Source organism: Tamandua tetradactyla, chromosome 3 (genome assembly GCF_023851605.1).
Source record: "Tamandua tetradactyla isolate mTamTet1 chromosome 3, mTamTet1.pri, whole genome shotgun sequence".
Lineage (NCBI taxonomy): Eukaryota > Metazoa > Chordata > Mammalia > Pilosa > Myrmecophagidae > Tamandua > Tamandua tetradactyla.
The window spans coordinates 187,314,897-187,334,464 of NC_135329.1; the positions used below are offsets into that span (position 1 = coordinate 187,314,897).

The 19,568-nt window shown below is 33.5% G+C and overlaps 1 protein-coding gene across 7 annotated transcripts in view; it reads right to left on the minus strand.

Annotated features, from left to right (window-relative positions):
* ERBB4 (erb-b2 receptor tyrosine kinase 4) overlaps positions 1–19,568 on the minus strand; it is a 1,077,155-nt gene that overhangs the window by 512,967 nt on the left and 544,620 nt on the right. For all 7 annotated transcript variants that reach the window (XM_077154990.1, XM_077154989.1, XM_077154987.1 and 4 more), the window contains exon 3: positions 18,480–18,666. In XM_077154990.1, the coding sequence (XP_077011105.1) occupies positions 18,480–18,666 (187 nt within the window). The remainder of the gene's footprint in view (positions 1–18,479; positions 18,667–19,568) is intronic.

Genomic DNA, 19,568 nt, shown 5'->3' on the forward strand with positions numbered 1-19,568 from the left:
AGATATCTTTTCACTTCTAGGTTAACTGCTGCCATAAGCTGTTGGATATTACTGGAAAGCATAATGCCAGACGTACGTAATACTCATCTTTATATAAATATTACAGGGAAAGCCACTATAGTTTGAATTTGCAATCACTGAGATATAGATTGGAAAATCACTTTTGCCTCAGTGAACACAAAATTCCTTTGTATATAGTAAGTCCTTCTTTTTCCTTTCATGATCTGAAATAATCCTAACAGTTCAAATAGTAATTATTCAATTAATATCCTTAATTTAATGTATTGATTGCCAATATTTTTGCCACTGCATGTTTTTCTTCAAAAATAAGTCCTTATCTCAATACGGTTGAATTTTTTTTTAAAAAGGAATGAGGTAATCTTACATACTCCAGCACGGATGAACCTTGAAAACATGCTAAGTGAAATGAGCTGATAACAACAGGCCACATACGATTCTGTTCAAAAAATGTGTCCAGAATATATAGAGACAAGAAGCAGCTTATTGGAGGAGAGGATAGGGAAAATGGGGTGGCAGGGGGGCAGTGACTACTAAAGGGCATGAATTTATTTTGGGGGGGTGGTGTTAAAATGTTCTAATATTGTGGTGGTTGCAGAACTCTGGGAATATACTAAAAACCATTGAAATGTATACCCTAAAAAGTTAAATTGTACGGTATGTGAATTACATTTCAATAAAACTGTTGCAAACTTTTTTTTAGCTTTTTTTTTTTTTTGCTTGGGCAGGTACCAGGAATCGAACCCAGGACTCCAGCATGGCAGGTGAGAACTCTGCCCCTGTGCCACAATTGCCCACCCTGTTGCAAATATTTTTACAAAGTAAGTCCATGGAGCATGTTTTGAGGAAGCTGGTTTTTGTACAAAATAAAGTTCATCAAAAGAGTAAAGCAGAGCAGAGCTTGTGTATTGAGAAGGTTTTTTAGTTTGGTACTAAATGGAGCATGTCTGACCCAAGAACTACCCCTGGTAAATATGCAATCCGTCTCATGCTCCTTAATCATGGGTGGTTTGGGAGCTTCAAAAGTTGTTAGGGAAATGGCATACACTGAAAAAAACACAACAACACATGTACTTATGCTGAATGTAGTTTTGAGCATCCCATAATGTCTAGTTACGTCCCCTCAATATGCTCTCTTCAAAAGCAAATGGCCAGGAGTGCTCTAGGTGCAGGATCGATAGTCATGGGTTCGAGTCTTTTCTAGGTGGTGAAGCAGCAATGTGGAATTGGCCAACATGTAAATTATATAAATTGAAAAACTTTGGGCCTCAATTTACACATTTTCCTCATGGCTCTACTCTATTCCTACTTCATCCCAAACACTCTGCCAAATGACCTGAATTACATGTAGTGGAGGAGAAAGACCACATGAGTTGTACTTCAAAAGTGCCACTGATGATACATTAGAGTTATGCAATGATAGGCAACAGGTCCTAGATTTTTTTTTCCACAAAGGTATATTTACAACTGACATTGTTTAAAAGTGATGGTGCATGATGATAATGAAAAGAAGACTGGATTTTATTATTACTTTTGCATTCTCCAAAAACAATGTGCCCACTTACGCCTGTACTTAGGTGGAGCGTTCTCAGAGGTCTACCCTTTGCTCACCCCAGTAAAACCCTTAGTTTTATCTAATGTAATGAGGTAATATCAGATTTTTATCAAATAAAGTGTTTTCTCTATCACAGAGCCACAGAATTAGAGTACAGTTAGCTACTATTATCAGAAGAGCCAAAAAGTGCATAATTGCTCAAAGATGACCGAGTTAGAAATTTCTTGTTCTCATAAATCTAACGGGGGTGTTCCTGGCCAGGGGGAAGGACTGGTGGTGGCAGCCTGGGGGCGCCACTCCATAGAGCTGTCAGGTAGCCAGGCTACAGGTGGTAAGGTGCCTCAACCTGCAATTTTCAAGGGTGACTTTTGTGAAGAGTAAAGAATACGTAGGAACTTATCTGGAAGACTTTTATAGGCCAGACCTGAAAGTGCCATAGGACATTTTCACTCACATTTTATTGGTTAAAACACATTACATGGCCATATTTTACTGCAAGAGACTGGGAAATGGAATCTCATTATATCAGTAGGAAGAAGAGAAAAAAGATATTGGTGAGCAAATCATTGTCTCTACCACACCCACTTTAATGCTCTCTATCTAATTTGACAAGAATATACCCCCTCCTTTCATTTTCCTTGAGTCTCAGCACGGAGTCAGCCCCTTCTCCTGCAGTACCCTTCCATAAGCTCCCTGATCACTTGTCCAAATTAAAATATATTATAATTGAAAGTAATGGGTTTTTGAGTACCACGGATTATAGATAGAATTGTGTAACTATTAACTCACTGCATCTCTGTGACTAATTAAGCGAATGCTCTTTCCTAAAAATCCTTTTCTTTGCAACCATACAGACGGCTCGATGACTTACTATACAGAGAAGTATGATTATACAACTGCTATTACAGTCCTTCGCCCCTACTACCGAACACTCCCAATCCCTAAAAACCAAAGAGTAGGGAAAAAAACGGCTTTGTGTTCATGCTTTTCCCATCTGTCTTTCTGGTATTTTGGAAATTTTGCTCCAAACTCAAGCCAGTCCCATGCCTATGGAACGCATGGCCTTAGATTGCTCCATAGGGGTCCTTCCATCACCATCGCTCTGGTTGCACCCCTGGGAGCAGCGTGCCAGGCACTTCCGAACCCCCCTCTCTCAGACACTGTGTTTATACTGAGCTACTGTGCTATTAATCCATGTCTGTACACTAATACAAAGGACTTGCCATATATTAGTTTTACTTTAATATAATGAGCAAAATTTCATAAGCCACACATGAGAAAACTAAACCACTTTCTTTATGTAAATGGATAGATACTTTTAAAAGAGGTGATTTTAGGTTCTCTTTGATAATTATAGATAACTACAAGTAGGATTTAACTTAATTAATTTTCATATATAAGTGCTGAAATTACTGATACGTTTAGGTTTTAGAAGACTGAAAGGTGGAGGGCAGGGGGACGAGAGTAATTTACCAGTTAAGGCTTATTCTGCCTAATCTAGGGAGTTAATTCCTGGCTATAGATACTTTGTTTTTTAATGACTTAAAAGAGATTACTTGTCAATGTGATAAATATAATGTGACTATGTCTGTTCATTTTATAAAAAAAATATATTTAGCCTCAGTTCACTAATTAAAAGGAATGAGCATTAAACTTTTTCAGGACACGCAAGTATAATACTACCAGCAAAGTACTGCAAGGGAATATTTGTTTTTACTTCTGGCCTCTGAAATAATGAGAACATTTTACCTACTGCCTATTTAGGTAAATAATGACATTCTAAATTAAACAGAGACAATTATGAGGCTCAGCATCAACAGCATGCCTTCAAGCAAAAAAGCATGGCAACCTATAAGCTTTAGGCTCTGACAAACACTAAGCTGATTGAGGCCGGCAAAACTACTAGACAGAAGAACAACCAGGTTCTATCACCATAGTTTTGTGACCTTTGGAAAGTCATTTTTTTCCTCTCTAAACCTCTGTTGGTTTGTTAATTTTCCTTAGCATCACGTTAAAAGACTTGGTTCTTCATATCTCTAGAACATTACACCTATAAGAACTGTAAATACTACTTAATCAGCAAAACTGCCTGCAAAAAATGTAACAGTAAAGAAGGCATAGTTTTCTATGTAATCTCTTCTATTTAAAGAGTAGTTTAACCTTTCTTTATGACACATACAGAGGTACATAAATCACCTCATTTATCACATAAATCAAAGGCATATAGGCTCAGAAGCAGGGAACTTTTAAAAGTATTTTCCATCCTCCTGAAATTCAGAAAAGGTCTGGTTCAGAAACAACACCACTTAGCATGGGTCACAAACCTGGAATCTTCACATAATCCCAGTTGCAGCAGTAATGATTCACTAAGGACAGAGACAGGGCACTGATGATTTGTTAAATTTCACTGAGACCTTTGCTCAAGTGAAAAGAATCTTGTTAAATTTCATGCCCTGAACTTGATTTATATGTAAAATTATGTTTTTGTATTTTTCCTGAGAATAATAGTTTTAACCTTTAATCAAGAGTGGTTTGTTCTCAGCAGCACTGCCCACTCCCCCGCCCCATACCCTCCACCCACCTACCCACCCCAGAGAACAGAGCTGCCATTGTCACGCGGAGAAGTCAGCAATGTGAAAACTAGGGGACTGCACCTGTTCGCTCACTGTCAGCAAACGCCAGCCTGGGGGCGACGCCTTGTAAGAGAGCTCTGACTTCTAAACCACAGAGTAACATAAACTCTTCTGAAAAAACCCTTTGTGTACACACAGAGATTCAGCAGTATGCTTTCTTCTTGGGGTGGGGGAAAGAGCATGTCTCTTTCCATCAAGACTTCAAGATATAATCAACCCTTGTACACTCAATATTATGAATAGAAGGTATATTAAGCTTCCCTTTATCATTCAGCTTTAGTTTAAGGAGAAAAACAATACAGGACTCATAAAAATAAAATAGCATTAATATAGCATCAAAACTGCCTTTGTCCTGTGAAGAACTACTCAAATCACTTACAGAAATTTAGAATTTCTTGACAAGTTAAAAAGGAATCAGATTTATATGGCATACTAAAAAGACATTTGGTAGAAACTTCCTCCTAATCTGTAGCTTCCACAGCAATGCCTTCAGTCTGAATTCGGTGTGACTTGAAGGCTGGTTTCAACCTCTGACTACTTAGGGTAAGAGAACAAGCGAGAGCACTTTAAGAATTGTTCCCATTTAACAAGAGAAAAGTGTTTTAAATAAATAAACTAGTAAACAAATAAAATAAAAACTTTTTAGGTGTATTTACTTCAATATCATCTTTATTCTACCCTCAATTATACAGCTTGTGATCTCAAGTTCTGGGTATGTGATTTCACAAATCCCAACAGCTGACTGTGGCAGGCATCTCTGTAAACACATACAGAAGCAATGCTTTTCTTCCAGATGAGTGAATGTGTGTGTATGTGTGCATGAGAGAGACAGAGAGAGAGAGAGAGAGAGAAATGATTGTACAATTCATCTGTAATTTACTCTTTCTCTTACAGGATGTAAAGGCATGTGCTCTAAATCATAAAAAAAAATCTAAATCAAATCAAATAACATAAAAATAAAAGAAAGAAAAACATACACACCTCTCAGAAAAAAAAAAAAAAAAGGAAAAAGAAAAGAAAAAGACAAGGGTTTCTTACAAGACAGACCCTAGGGCAATTTGAAAACATCAAATGAAACCCCTCCAGCATGCTTTGCCCATGCCATGCCTTTGTACATTCCTTTTAGCCTGTGGGCACATTTTCCATGACACACAAAAGCCTTCAATGCCATGCTGATAGATAAAAACAAATTTGGATTACTCACTTGCCTTTCTGTCTACCAAGTTCCATGCTGCTTTCTCTAAAATGAATTTTCTATGGAAATGAATTCTTAGAAGCCAAATATTATTTCAGTTCATTAAGAGAAAAGTAGGATTATAACAGTTTGATTATGCAGGTCCTTGGATGCTTGTCTATCATGATTATGCATCCTTGTTAGAAACTACACATTCACATGTATACACATATACATGTCTCCATGAATGCATGGATATATATATTTATATAGGCGAGTAAAAACATACGTACATATGTGTATATATGTATGCATATATCCTCTTTCTGTTATCTATTTATGAGACTATTACAATATACCTTTCCTTGGTCTTAGTTAACTTCCGCTTAGTTCTAGATGTTTTAACTTCCTTTTAAAATTTCAGTGTGCCTGTGTCTAAAACTTTGAAATAGATATACATTCATTTGTGTGGGTTTATTTTACATAAAACTGATTCAGTTATCTAACATAAAAAAGAGTACTGTTTTTTATACTATGTTTCTATGTCATGGAATTCAAAGAAATGAGGCAAGGGTTTAGAAATGCCTGTTAAATATGTTCCTAAATCCTGCAGACAAGAGAATCACAGTCATCAGCTGCTTCATAGGAGAAAAACTTAAGTCTTATATACAGAAAGACAGGAACTATATTAGAAATTTACAGCAGTTCTAAGCAATCAAAGCATCTAAGTTATGCTTAGGTTACGATTCAATTACTCTATCTTATTTATGAGGTAAAAGAATGCATAAACATAAGTCTACAGACATATGTGAAGAGCCACTAAGACACCTACCCTATGCCTTTATCTTTGGAGTAAAGACTAATTTTAGAATGCAACCCTCAAGTCTGGAAACCAAGCTGATTCTCTGCAGGTGTCTCACATATCTACTGCTCTGACAGCACATGGTTCACTTCTTTTTCACACACTGACAGAGATACCCAGCAGAGTTATAACAGTTGAGCTACCAAAACACCACCAGCACTAGTCTGCCCTTTCTTTAGAAGTTTAAGTTCTCAAACAAACAATAGTCAGTATTTTAATTATTTTTAAGAGCCCCCAACAAATTCCTTTTAGATTAGCTGTTAGCCATTTAAAATAAGTCATCTAATTATCCTTATTGCAAGTTCAGCAAGTGGGGAGGGGTGAAAAATATGCACTTTTATTGTCTGTTTATTTAAAACTAAGTATGAAATATCTAGCCATTCAAATCTCATTTTTTGTGTGTAATAGGTATTTTAAAAGAAGCAATGATTAAAGAGTTTCAAATACAGTATAAAAGTAATCTCTGGGGAAACAAATTCTTAGCTGAATTGGTAACTCTACTCAACAGAGACATTTGAATACTTTGAGAGGAACTAAGAACTTAAGAAAACAAATGAATAGGATTTGCTTGGCACTACTAGGAGCCCTTGGCTTAAACTCAGTATTTAAAATAAACTAAACTGTTTTTGTTGCTCAGCTCATGTTGTGTTTTTTTCTTCCTAAAAATAATACAAAGGGTTTTTTTTTTGTTTTATTATTTGTTTTTAAGTTTTCTAGCATTAGTAGGAAAATAAAACAATTTCTCAAAATAATGATGGGTCTACCTTTAATGATACATGGCTAAATATAAATGTATTTGGATGCTATGGCTATGGTATGTTGTTGCCCTCATGCTAGGAAATGAATACACATTGAACAATTATACCCTAATAGAGGTCCTTAAATATGCACATGGAGTTGTTACATTTTTTTAAATGAAATGCTTGAATTTTAGTTCCCCCAAGTGCTCAGAAAGCAAAAAATTAGCAATGCTCATTCTCGGTTGAATTAGAAGGATTAATGTTCACGTCTTTATTTGATCTAAGGAAAGACCCTGAGCAGTAAGAAAATGTGACTCACATTTTACCTTAGAACTTTTCCAGGAAATAGGTAGCAGGCAGGTATTATGAAGTTGTGTGTGTGTGTACGTGTGTGTGTGTGGCGGGGGGGGGGAGACAAAGATAATTCTTTCATTTCAGAAATGAAAATGCAGTGCAAGAGGCATTAGGCGATTTATTTAAGGTAGGAGTGAAATGAGGATATGAATCCTCTGGTTGTTATACAGGTTAGCTTTTACATCTACAACAAAGAATCTTTCTTACAGAAAGGTAGCAAGAATAACACTTAACAGTTTAATACTCTTAATTATTAGTACATTGAGAACTGTGTAAGGCAAAGAGCTGACATCTATGTTGCGCTAAGTAGACAATTTGGCACGGATGTTTTTCATTCAGTTCTTATTTCCAGATGGGAGAACCGAGGGACAATACTTCAGTGACTTGGATATGTTCCTTGTTGCTTGCATAGCTAGAATGAAATTTCAAATTTATCAGCTTTCAATCTCAGATTCTTTCCAGTATTTCAGGTTGTTGAGATGAGAAGGCTATGTTGGAAGTATTGTTTTCATAGTCTAGAAATGTACCTTCTCATCTGACCATATAGTCTGAATTTGATTAGTAATCATAAATCAACATTTTCAGGGAAAAGTTATATTTCTGGGTCAAGAATCATTCAAATCATTTTGCCCACCACCAAATCGTTCCTGACTTTATGACCAAATCTTGGAACTGTCTTGGATATAATCAAAGCTACTTAATTCTCTGTGCTTATTTTATATTTTTTCATGGACAAAGTGCTAATAAGAGAACTATATGTGATAAAAATCAGAATTGGCTCTTACTTATACAAACATTATAGACGTATATGCCTTTTCAACTGTGTCTGTTCTTGTTATTTCAGCATTTTTTAAAACATTTTCTCCAAATGGCTTTTTCTACATTGTTAACTGAGGGACTTACATAATCATTTGCAATTATATTTTGGAAAAAAATAGTAATAAAACCTTTTGGAAGCCAGAGTTTTATGTTTACAGGTGAAATCTTGAAACTATAGCTTAGGAGCTTTAATTACTATTAATTTTAGGCTTAGATATTATTGTTTATTTCTTTTTAAAAAATCTACAGTTTTGTGATTCAGAAGGGAAATATTTTAAAGCTTTCTCTGACAGAATATCTCATTTTTTAATGATTTAAAATGAAATGAAAAGTTACACTAAATCTCTCCCTTTTAAAAATTTAAATCAGATATCAAAATTGGGATGAAAAGAGCTCAGCAAATATTAATATGCTTTAAACATTTTTCTTATATTTAATAATCAAGCAAATGACATGTAAGAAGGCAATGTCTCCAACGATGCTATTAAATACATTAAACAATTGAATAGCTACTTAAATTAGGCACTAATAATCTTCAGTAAAATTACAAAGAGTTGATAACCTTTATTGTGACCCCTGATGTATTTATATTTTATACAAGTGATGGTTAGGGTATCTAAATTTTAAGAGGCACTTGAGACAAGGCACTAATTCTTGATCCACCCCTTTTTCCTGAGCACCACAGGCCTGCATTTGAAGCATGATACAATTTTAATTGCAAAGATTTATCATTATGACATGTAATTTCTAAGTACATGAAATGACAATGTAATGCATAGATGTGAAGTTCAGCGACACATCCACAGTATGAATTAATGATATTAATGACATAGGCTGCTTCTCTGTGTCCTTTCATTTTTCTACCTATGCTATATAAAAGATATTATCTATAGGAATGTCAAGTAATACATCATCATCCTTTTCATCTTTGCTTTACAAAACCCACTAAACCTTTGAACAGAGCTATAGATCTCATGTAAAATTTTAAAATATTTTGTAGATTTCTGGTGACTTTGTATTACAACCGGACCAGAAGAATTCTGGAATTTATTTTGTCTAATTTTCTTCCTATTAGTGAGTGAGAATGAAACCTAGGCATGCGTAGACTGGCATATATTTAATAGACTTTTTCATGCTCTTTTTTTTGGCATGGGCAGGCACCAGGAATCAAACCCGGGTCTCCAGCATGACAGGCAAGAGTTCTGCCACTAAGCCACCAATAACTACCCTTAACAGACTTTTAAATTGTTACTTCTTTCTTTCTAGTTGCTTCTTTCTAGATTCGTAGAAATATGAATCAAATCATCTTAAATAATACAGGATAAAGAGCACTAGACAAAGAGAAGAGCAAAATTTCATCTTGAGTAAATTATTTATTCTCTCTTGGACTCCATTTCAAAACTAGAGGGAGGAATTAGACAATCTCTAAATTCCATTTTTAACATTGTATTCCCTGAGTCTCTCCAATTCTGCTTTTCTAGAAGAACAAAGTAAGAATTTTTTTGCAATTCTTCAACCACAAAACATACTAAATTTAAACATAGTATACTGTCCCTTGATTTACATGTTTGAGACATTCTTGAAATAAAATGCAAACTCAAAATAAAGTATTATTAAATGTGATTACTTTAGGACATATAGATAATCTGAAACTAGAGAGTTTCTAAACCCAAAGGAGTTATATACCGTTTAGTAATTTTGAAGTCTCTTTCTTCTTACCAAAAATAATCTCCAAAATATTATTTTTCTTCCAAAAGGGAATGAAGTTAAAAATTATTAAAACTGAAAGAGATATTATATTTAAAAACAATTCTGTATAGAATATATATATATTCTATATATATAATGTATATATTATTATATACATTATGCATATAATATACATATATAATGTATATATATTCTATATATATAATTCTATATAATACAAATAATATATAATTATATATATAATAATTCTATAACATTATATATATATATATAATGCTAAGGACAAAATCATCCATTATCACTCCAGCAACAGAACAAAGGGGAGTGAGAAATATTTTATTTAAAACATAGACTACAGATCAACAATAGCTTGTCCTCTTTTACTTAGACTTTGCAAAATGGTATCCATTCTTTGCGACTTGTCAAAAAAAGTGACAAGTGGCCCCTATAATAGTCTGGCCCCTATTGAAAAGCAAATAGATGAGCAGAGTGGCTATTTCTGTTATCAATGTATGAATGAAATTTAGCTATACAATGACCTTTTCTAATATCTTCCCCGAATAAGAAAAAAAAATATGTTTTTCAAGGAATCAGTAAGTAATTAAATAGGCATCTTTCCCAAGTCATCCATATATTTCATATTGTTCTCCTCAATTCCACGTAACCACACACACACACATACACACACACACACACACACACACACACACATACACACACAAACCAAATTAATAGTAATACAATTTATAAAGACAACAAATCTGGAAGAAAAACCTCAAACAAAACAAAACCACATTCTACAAATATTATAGCCCACTTATTTATCTCTTCCTTTGTATTACAGTGCTAGTAAAGTAAATGTCAAGAAGTCAAAGCCCATTGGGGACATTTCATTTAAAATAACCTACTAGCATTTGGTTCCCAATACCTGTAGGGATAAATGCTTTTTAATATCAGAAAAATAATTCAATCCATTTATGCAATATACATCTCCTTTAAAATCATCCAATTTCTTAGGTAAAATATCTATAGGAAACAGAGCCACAGTAACACCTAGAAACAGGGCACTGAAGAGGCCACACCCAGCTATCTGAGTAATTTCATAATTCTTTGAAATCTATGAAATTACAGGGTATGATAATAAAAGTTCAGCTTCAGGTGACCTCCTTTCTTCTCAGAATCTCTACAGCATGATGATAAAGAGAAATAACTGGAATTAAACTACTTGGCTTCCAATCTAAACTACATAAATTAGTGTGTGTCCTGTGGCATGTTACTTAACACTTTGAAACTACAATTTCTTCATCTTCAAAATGAGATGCATCTCCTAGTAGCAGTAATCTACTAACAGGGTTATTATGAGAATGAAAAGAGACAATATTTGTAAACTATTGACTCCTACATGGTAAAGGATTATTAATTATGATGCTATCATTAGTATAATTACTAATAGTAGTATATACTAGACTCTATCATATCATGTAAATATATTTTCTAGAATTCATTATGCTAAAATGGGCATATAAAGACATTCAAATCCCAAACACAAGGCCTGAAAGAATTTTGATTATATGGGCAATTTAAAAATTAATAGAACTTATAACAGCATTCTTAATGACACATCACCAGATATATATGTCTACCCAATAGAGGATCATCACACTGACATTAAAGTATAAAGCTCAGAAAGTTTAGGGTACCATAAAAATTAAAATATATCCTTCATTTTTTCAATAGTTGCTGGAATATGCTTAGGCTGCCATAAAAAATAAGACCCAATTGAAGTTTGCAGTCCCTATATTTCACAATAGTTTGCACATCAAAAACGTTCTTTCTGACATCAGTTCTCTTAAACTTTGTGGATACAACAAAATTAAACCTCTAATTTGCATCTCAGAGAAAGTGAATTTGAATAAACTAAATGGACATAGAAGAAAGAAAAGGGTTTTCTTTACTTTTTTCCTACAAGTATTCCTCAAATTTTTTTATGATTTTGTGATTCAATAACTAAAATAACTCAACTTGGCCTACATTAAAATTATAACCAGAAGATATGACATTTATTACAGAGAATGAACCATTAAAAATTAGGAAGGGATTGAAAAAAATTAGGGAGGGAAAAACACTATGTGAGTTAAGGTAAAGAAAAACATGGTATTGAACTGTCTGGTAGACTGATAAAGAATACAACAGTGAAAAAATTGTCTTTGCACTCTGAGATCCCGTGACAATCCTGAGATCAAACTGATGTGTATCATTTTGATGACAGGGCAAAGTCTTACGGAAAATTCCAAGAATAAGTAATTTTTTTTTCTACCTTTGAAATTTGAATCTCTTTTGACAGGGGAGTCAATAAATCAGTTAAACCTCAGAAAGAAAACAAATAAACAAAAAACCCTAATTTACATTGTCTGGTTAGTAATATTTATCATATCAAAAGTGTTAGGCAATGCAAATTCTCATTTATCTATTGTCTGATACGTATAGATAAATGGAAAGTTTCATCCATCATTCGTGAAATATTGACTGTTGTTGTCATCTGTTTCTTATTCATCCACAGTACACAGTTTCAACACTACACTAGCAAAATAGCTATTTCATAAATTAGTTTTCAAGGAAAATAATAGAGGGAGGTTATTGTACCTCTATTCTTTTCAAACATTACTATATTTTATCAATTCTAAGACATATTTTTCACACTTAATATGTAAAATTCTGATTCAATTTACAATTGATGACCTTTTGAATTTATGTTGGGGCTTCTACTTTTAAGTGTGACCTAAAATCAACAATTTAAAAAGTGTTTCTTATAATTGATGATGACTTAGAATTGATGAAATGTAGTAATCATCAATTTGAGAAAACATTTTAGAGAGAGTCTACTTCTGTTTTGCTTTATTTATTATAAATAAATACACAGAAACTTTCAATATAATCTAGATAACTCTGAAGATCGGCAGTTTCTATGCCTGAAATGACTCTTAAAACACATTTTAAAATAGTTTCTCTATTACAATAATAAGTATAATCTCCTAGTACTTGCCTCTTTCAATGAAACCATTTAAGAAATAAGCTTTGGGACCTGTTTCTAACAAGATACTTATACTATGGAAACTAAAGTTGAAAATAAAAATCCCATTTAAAAAAAGGTTACATTTTTGAGCTCCAGAAAAACCTAAATCAAAACAACTAGAAGTTTAAAGCACATTAAGCAGAATTGTATGCAATCCAGAATCAGGCTGACTCCAGTGTAAAATAAGGTTAGGGCCTAAATCATGAATGGCAGATTTCATACAACTTGATATTAAGCCCAACATGTTTTCAATGATTATAAAAATGTATTGTTCCTAATATTTTTAACCAAAAACATATTTCTCCTCAAATGATAATAATAAATATCATTTATATTGGGAACTGCATTTAATGCCATATATGCAATTTATAATTCAACTTTCAGAATGATCTTACAAGCTGAGAGCACTCATTATATTCACTTAAAGATGAGGAACGTGAGGTTTAGAAAGCTGAATAATTTGCCTGAAATCAGGATTTGAATCCAGGGAGTCTGGATCTGAAGCCTGTGTTCTGACTCTCCATTCTTCCCTACTTACAAATATCTTTGCCTGCTGTGTTGGATCAGGTAAAGTATGCAAGTTCTTTAGTCCTGCACTGATTTGGTGGTCTCTAGCCACATGTAACTATTTAAATTTAAATTAATTAAAATTAGAAAGAATTATAAATTAATGGGGTGCAAGGGTAGTTCAGTGGTAGAATGTTTGCCTTCCATGTGGGAGACTTGGGTTCGATTTTCGGACCATGCAATTCCAAAAGAAAGAAATTAATGTCCTCAGATTCATTAGCCACAATTCAAGCACTTAATTGCCACATGTTGCTAGTGGCTACTGTTTTGGGAGACAATTTGAATATTTCCACTATCACAGAAAATTCTGTAGGACAGTGCTGCTCTAGAAGATAAAGCAGATTGAAGCAAGTCTTTTCATCCCACAGAGATGCTTGACTATAAAAATAACAGTAATAATAACAATTTTGGGGAAAAAAAAAAAACTTTCCCAAAGTTTTCACATTGTGGCTGATGGGTTAATATTTGACAGAACTATGATATTTGCTGAGAGAAGACAGGTATTGGAATAGCTCATATCTCAGCCCAATGTGTTGAATTTACAAGTGGAAAAAAAAACAAAGCTGCAAATGTTTGAACTGGCATGGGCTTCCAAAAGATTCCTGAACCTTTACCGGTAAAATTGAGTCTATAAATAAACAGTTGTCAATTATGGCAAATAATTTAGTAATCTCGATTTTCAAAAAGCCATAGTTGAATGGCAGTGACTGTAAAATAAGTTAATAGATCTGTTCAATAGCTTTCTTTGTGTGTTTGCTTGTATTCTATTGCCAAATTAACCACCATTTGCCATACATGATGACAACGTATTCAAGTTTGGTACAGCAATTAAAATCAGGAAGTTCTTTCTAAAATATAACCTCAGACCTTCTGCTTAAGCGAGTCTTGTTTAAGTTTACAATCAATTTAATATTTCACTGACTATGGTCTTGAAGAGATAAGCCGTGAATCTAAATTCTGTAGTAAGGTGCTTCTTATTAGCCACAGAATCTTACACCTGGTTCTCTTATGTGTAAAATTACAATAAAGATATTTACTGGTCACCATTACAGGGCTACGTGTGAAACCGTTAGGAAAATGGGATATGAAAGCATTTTGTAAAGTGTAAAGGAAGGGTGGGGAGGTAGGTGTTTTGATATATTTATTGCTTTCCTCAGAGTGAAATCACAGACATGTGGCTATAACCAATCAATTGCTCTCATTGCATTCGGGACCCTGAGTAGCAGATTCTCAACATGCTTTCTCAACAAAGGAGCTTTAGTAGGGGATTTGTTGACCTTCTCTTAGAATATATATGCTTCCTCTCTCAGGGAAAAATAATATTACCTTAGTTTGTTAAGAATAACAGAGTCATGGAAGAGGACTGAAGTCCCAAGGTGGGAATTTTCCTGAGAGACTCCCATACTGCTAGACTTCTCCCATATTTTTCCAAATGACACACTAAGGACTTAATAAAATGTACTTCAGATAGTGGGGTCTCTTCAGGATCCCCTGAATGGGACAAATGAAAGGAGGTTCCTTTTTATGGCCTAAGCAAAGTATATTACCAGTCAGGACTACAAACAGGTTAGCAAGAGGAGAAGGGATGGGTCTATTCCTTGGAAACCCTCCTAATTTATTTCTCTACCCATTCAGTCTCTTCCCTCGTAGTGGTACACAAGAGGAGAAATCCCCATTTCCCCTTCATTCAGTTCTATAAATTCACTCATAATTTTTCTAAAACTGAGAATATGTCCCAGGAGCTTAAATGGCCATTATAACTATCTGATCCCATAATTATAAAGTTTCTTCTTTCAAATACGCTTCCATTTCAGAGATGCACATATAATGCATCACGGTGGTTTTCTTTCTTCTAGTCACTACACACTGTCTGAGATGACAACTAAACACTCTTCTTTAAAAATACTGATTAGAGTGTCATTTCTAGAAATTGTGGACTCTCTCTGAAAATTGACATATTTATAAGAACATGCCACTCTTCAGTGATTCCATCTGAATCACACTATTTTCACTGTAGTTAGTTTTGATCAAATTATTTCCAAGTAATTTATCCTTAAGCTAGATGTATTCTTGGAATCACTCTTCTTTTTCCGCAGACATCCATAATATGCTGAGTAGTTCCTCTAATGTAAATATCAGTAGTACCTTTGGCAAACAATACCCCTGAACTAGGCTGGTTGAACCCACTTAAACATTACTGAGTCCTTTAACAGAGCTGTTGAAGAACACTTAACAACTCTAGTGTAAGCAAAAGAACTCAAAAAGAATATATCTCTTGTGGAGGTCAAAACAAACGTCAGGGCCAATGAAGGATGAAACATGAAGATGGAGATTGGAAATGGAGGTCTGGGGCAACAGGTGCTTGGCACGAGACACTGAAAGACAGGAGGGAAGTGCTGTGAAGTCCTGAAGATGGACCAAGAGTAGACAAGGAAAGCCTCAGGCTTCTAGATGCCAGAGAAATAGATCTTTTACATCACATGGTTCCAAAATAGTATCGGAAGAGACACTGAAAGTCTGGAGCACCTTATTGTCTAAACAAGCCACTTTTTATTTTTATTTTTTTGGAGGTGGTGCATGATCCAGGAATTGAACCCTGTTCCCCCACATGGAAGGTGAGCATTCTACCGCCGAACCTCCCGGACATCCCTAAACAAGTCACTTTTGAAAGCCGGACAGAACCCAGAGGAGCTTATTTGAATACACAGAAACAGGAAAAATTATTTTATGAAACAGTATGTTGGCACAAAGAAAAGGAAGATCAATGATCTTAGACCCTCTCTTTTGTATTTACATTTATCTATTTAATTTGTGAACCATCTCATAAATATATTAAAATATCTGGCAATATTCCAAATTGTCTAAATTTTCCACCATTTATTTTATTTTACTTTCCTTTATTTCTTTTATAAAATGAATTAATAATAATAATAACTCTTGAACAAATACATACACATTTTTTAAACAATCAACTCATTCTCTTAATCTTTTGTTAATAACTATTTCTACTACTGCATAAGGAAATCTCACCAGGCTTCTAGGCAGAGGACAAAATAAAAACTTTAAATTATCGTCTTTTGGTACGATACTATTTAAAAAACTGTCACAGTCATGAGTAATACATGATATAAGTTTATTCAATACATAAGTTGTGTTTAAAAGTGGCATACATTTTGATAAAATAACTCTTGTAATACTACAGTGGTACTGACATTAAATGTGGAAATAAATAAACAAACTCTTTAAAGACAGATTTTCCATATGGAAAGATTCCCCTATTAGCATATCTTAGTGATGCTATGATAAAGTATTATAAAAAAAGTATAAAAAGAAAAAAATTATTCATTTTTTATTTAATATAATCAGAAGGAAATCATGAGGAAAACAGTGTTTTATGAAAGCATTAACTGGATCATATTATTTATAATTCCTAATATTAATTATTCACTTTGTTTCTACCCATTCCATTCCCAATGTTTTCCTCCTATCGTTATTTCCAGGTAGTTAGCAATTTAGTTAAAACCCTGCCTTCAGTAATGAAGTTATCTTTGAAAGGAAAAGAGAAATAAATTGTTGAAAAGTAATCTATAAGTCCTAAAAATTTTGCATTTGCTATTAGCCATTAATTTTATAGAAATCATGTCCAAAATAAACATAATCAGTTCTCCTTTCTCCATATAGTATATTTCAATTTTAGCTCACCTGTTTAACTGTGATGCTATTTCAAACTTAAATTGTACATTTATATCCACGGTGAATGTAATACACAAATAATTTTTTATTTGCATGCTGTATGGTGGGGGTCACATTTCATTCTTTTCCCATATGACTATCCGGTTATTGTAGCACCATTTGTTGACTTTTTAGGGGGAAATTCATGGGCCAGAAATGGAATCCAGGTCTCCCGCATGGCAGGTGAGAATTCTGCCACTGAACTTACCCTTGCACCCCCACAAATAATTTTAATAACCTGATAATCTTAATCTTATTTTTAACATAACACTTTAAGGTAATACTTTTAAGATGTTTAATTTTTTCAATGTTAAGAACTATTATCATGGAGTGGACTCAAAAACAAATATATATATATATTTGGATGTAAAATATATTGATATTATCTGAGATCAAATTAATAGTTCAAACTCCATTATCCCACTGTGAGGTACACAGGATTACTAATTAGTATATTTTGGTTACAGGGACACAGGGCAAAATTTAGTGTTAGAAACCATATATAAAAAGTGTCCCATAATAGTTTTCATATGAACTGAAAAGATATCAGTGGGATTGCAAACACCACCTGGTAAAACAAATTCCTACATAATATTTTTGTCGCAAGAGGATAACTGTAGGTTATCAGCAATTACGTATCTCCAATCTCAGGAAAAAAATAACTTTGCTGATATTGAAGCATCCTGAGAAAGAATCACTGATATAATTACAGAGTTAGAGAAATCAAAACCATATTAATAAATTAGATATATTTTCCAAAAATCAGTGGCTGCGTTAAAAAAAAAAAAAAACGCTAAAAATCTGCAGAACTAGACATAACAGTTTAGATGTTTACTGAGCTCTAACAAGAATGAGAATTTTGGTGTTATTGCAGAGATTTAATGACACGGTCCACTGTTCAACTAAGACCACCAAACAGCATTTCTAACCCTGCTTCACATGTCAGTTTTCATAATCACCGAGCATTTTCTTAAAGCCTACTTCTGTTCAGCTGAGATATAGTATTATGGTGTCCTTCAGACTGAACATACAGTATTTACAAATAAAAACAAGAGCATCATCGGGCATTATTTCTCATAAAATGATTAAACAGTAGTTATTTAAACAGTGTATAGTGTTCTTGAATATGACCCATCCTGCAATAACCACAAATACACAGATACACAAGTGTGTGCATGATACATGATTTACATGATATTGATAATGAAAGTAAAAATTTGTTATTTTGTATATTTTCCTTACCTGTCAAGTTCTTCAGTCCAAGTTCTTGAAGTCCAAAGTTTCCATCTTTTCTGTAGTTTAAAAATATTGCCAAAGCATATCTATCCTCATAAAGTTTTGTCCCACGAATAATACGCAAGTTCTCCAGAGGCAGGTAACGAAACTGATTAAGAGCCACCAACACGTAGCCTGTGACTTCCCGAATAGACTGAAAAACATAAACAATTGCCAGCGTTAAAAAACTAAAGATTAGTTGTCTGTAGGTTTAGGCAGTCATTTAGATAAAAATGAATTAACTTGAATTTTTTAAGTTTAATTTAATATAGAGATTTCCACCTCATATTTTAAGTAATTGCCTTGATAATACAAGAACACAAAGACTTAGATTCTCATTTGAATTCTGAGTTATATCTTGGAAAAGTCATGAATATGAAGTAAAATAATGGATTTTGTTTTATAAGACATTGTTCATATCTAAGATGTGACTATAATTAAAGAAATAAAGATCTTATTCATTGACAGACTAAAATTATGTAAGAGCACATAATCATCAGTCAGACTTTGTGTGTATATATATATATATATATATTTTTTTTTTTTTTAAAGCAAATTAGTAAGCTTGTCACAAACTAAACAAAAGTATATCAGGATGCAGGTCAAACTGCAAACTTATATTTGTTATTCACAAATGTTTGCCTTGTACATCTCTGGGAAGCACATATGTCAACAACACGTATTAAAGACTGATTACCATCTCTAATTTGACTGCAACCACATTTTAAATTTTTACTGTATATTGTTTAATTTTAGAGTTACACAATATGAGTTTAATTATTTGAAGATCTGTGAGATATTTTAAAACAATATAATGTTAAGGAAAACAGGGTTCATCTAAATTTACAGTTTCTCAGTAAAAGACAATTTAAAAATTACACAAAAGTGCTGAAACATTTAGTATTATTTGAATACCATTTCATATAACTTTGGACCTCTTAATCTCAGAACACCTTACACTCAGTCCTCGGTACTTTTTTCTTCTCTACCGACTCACCCCCGTGAGGACCTTATCCAGTCTCAAGGGTGATGACCTTCCAACTTTTACCTCTAGAC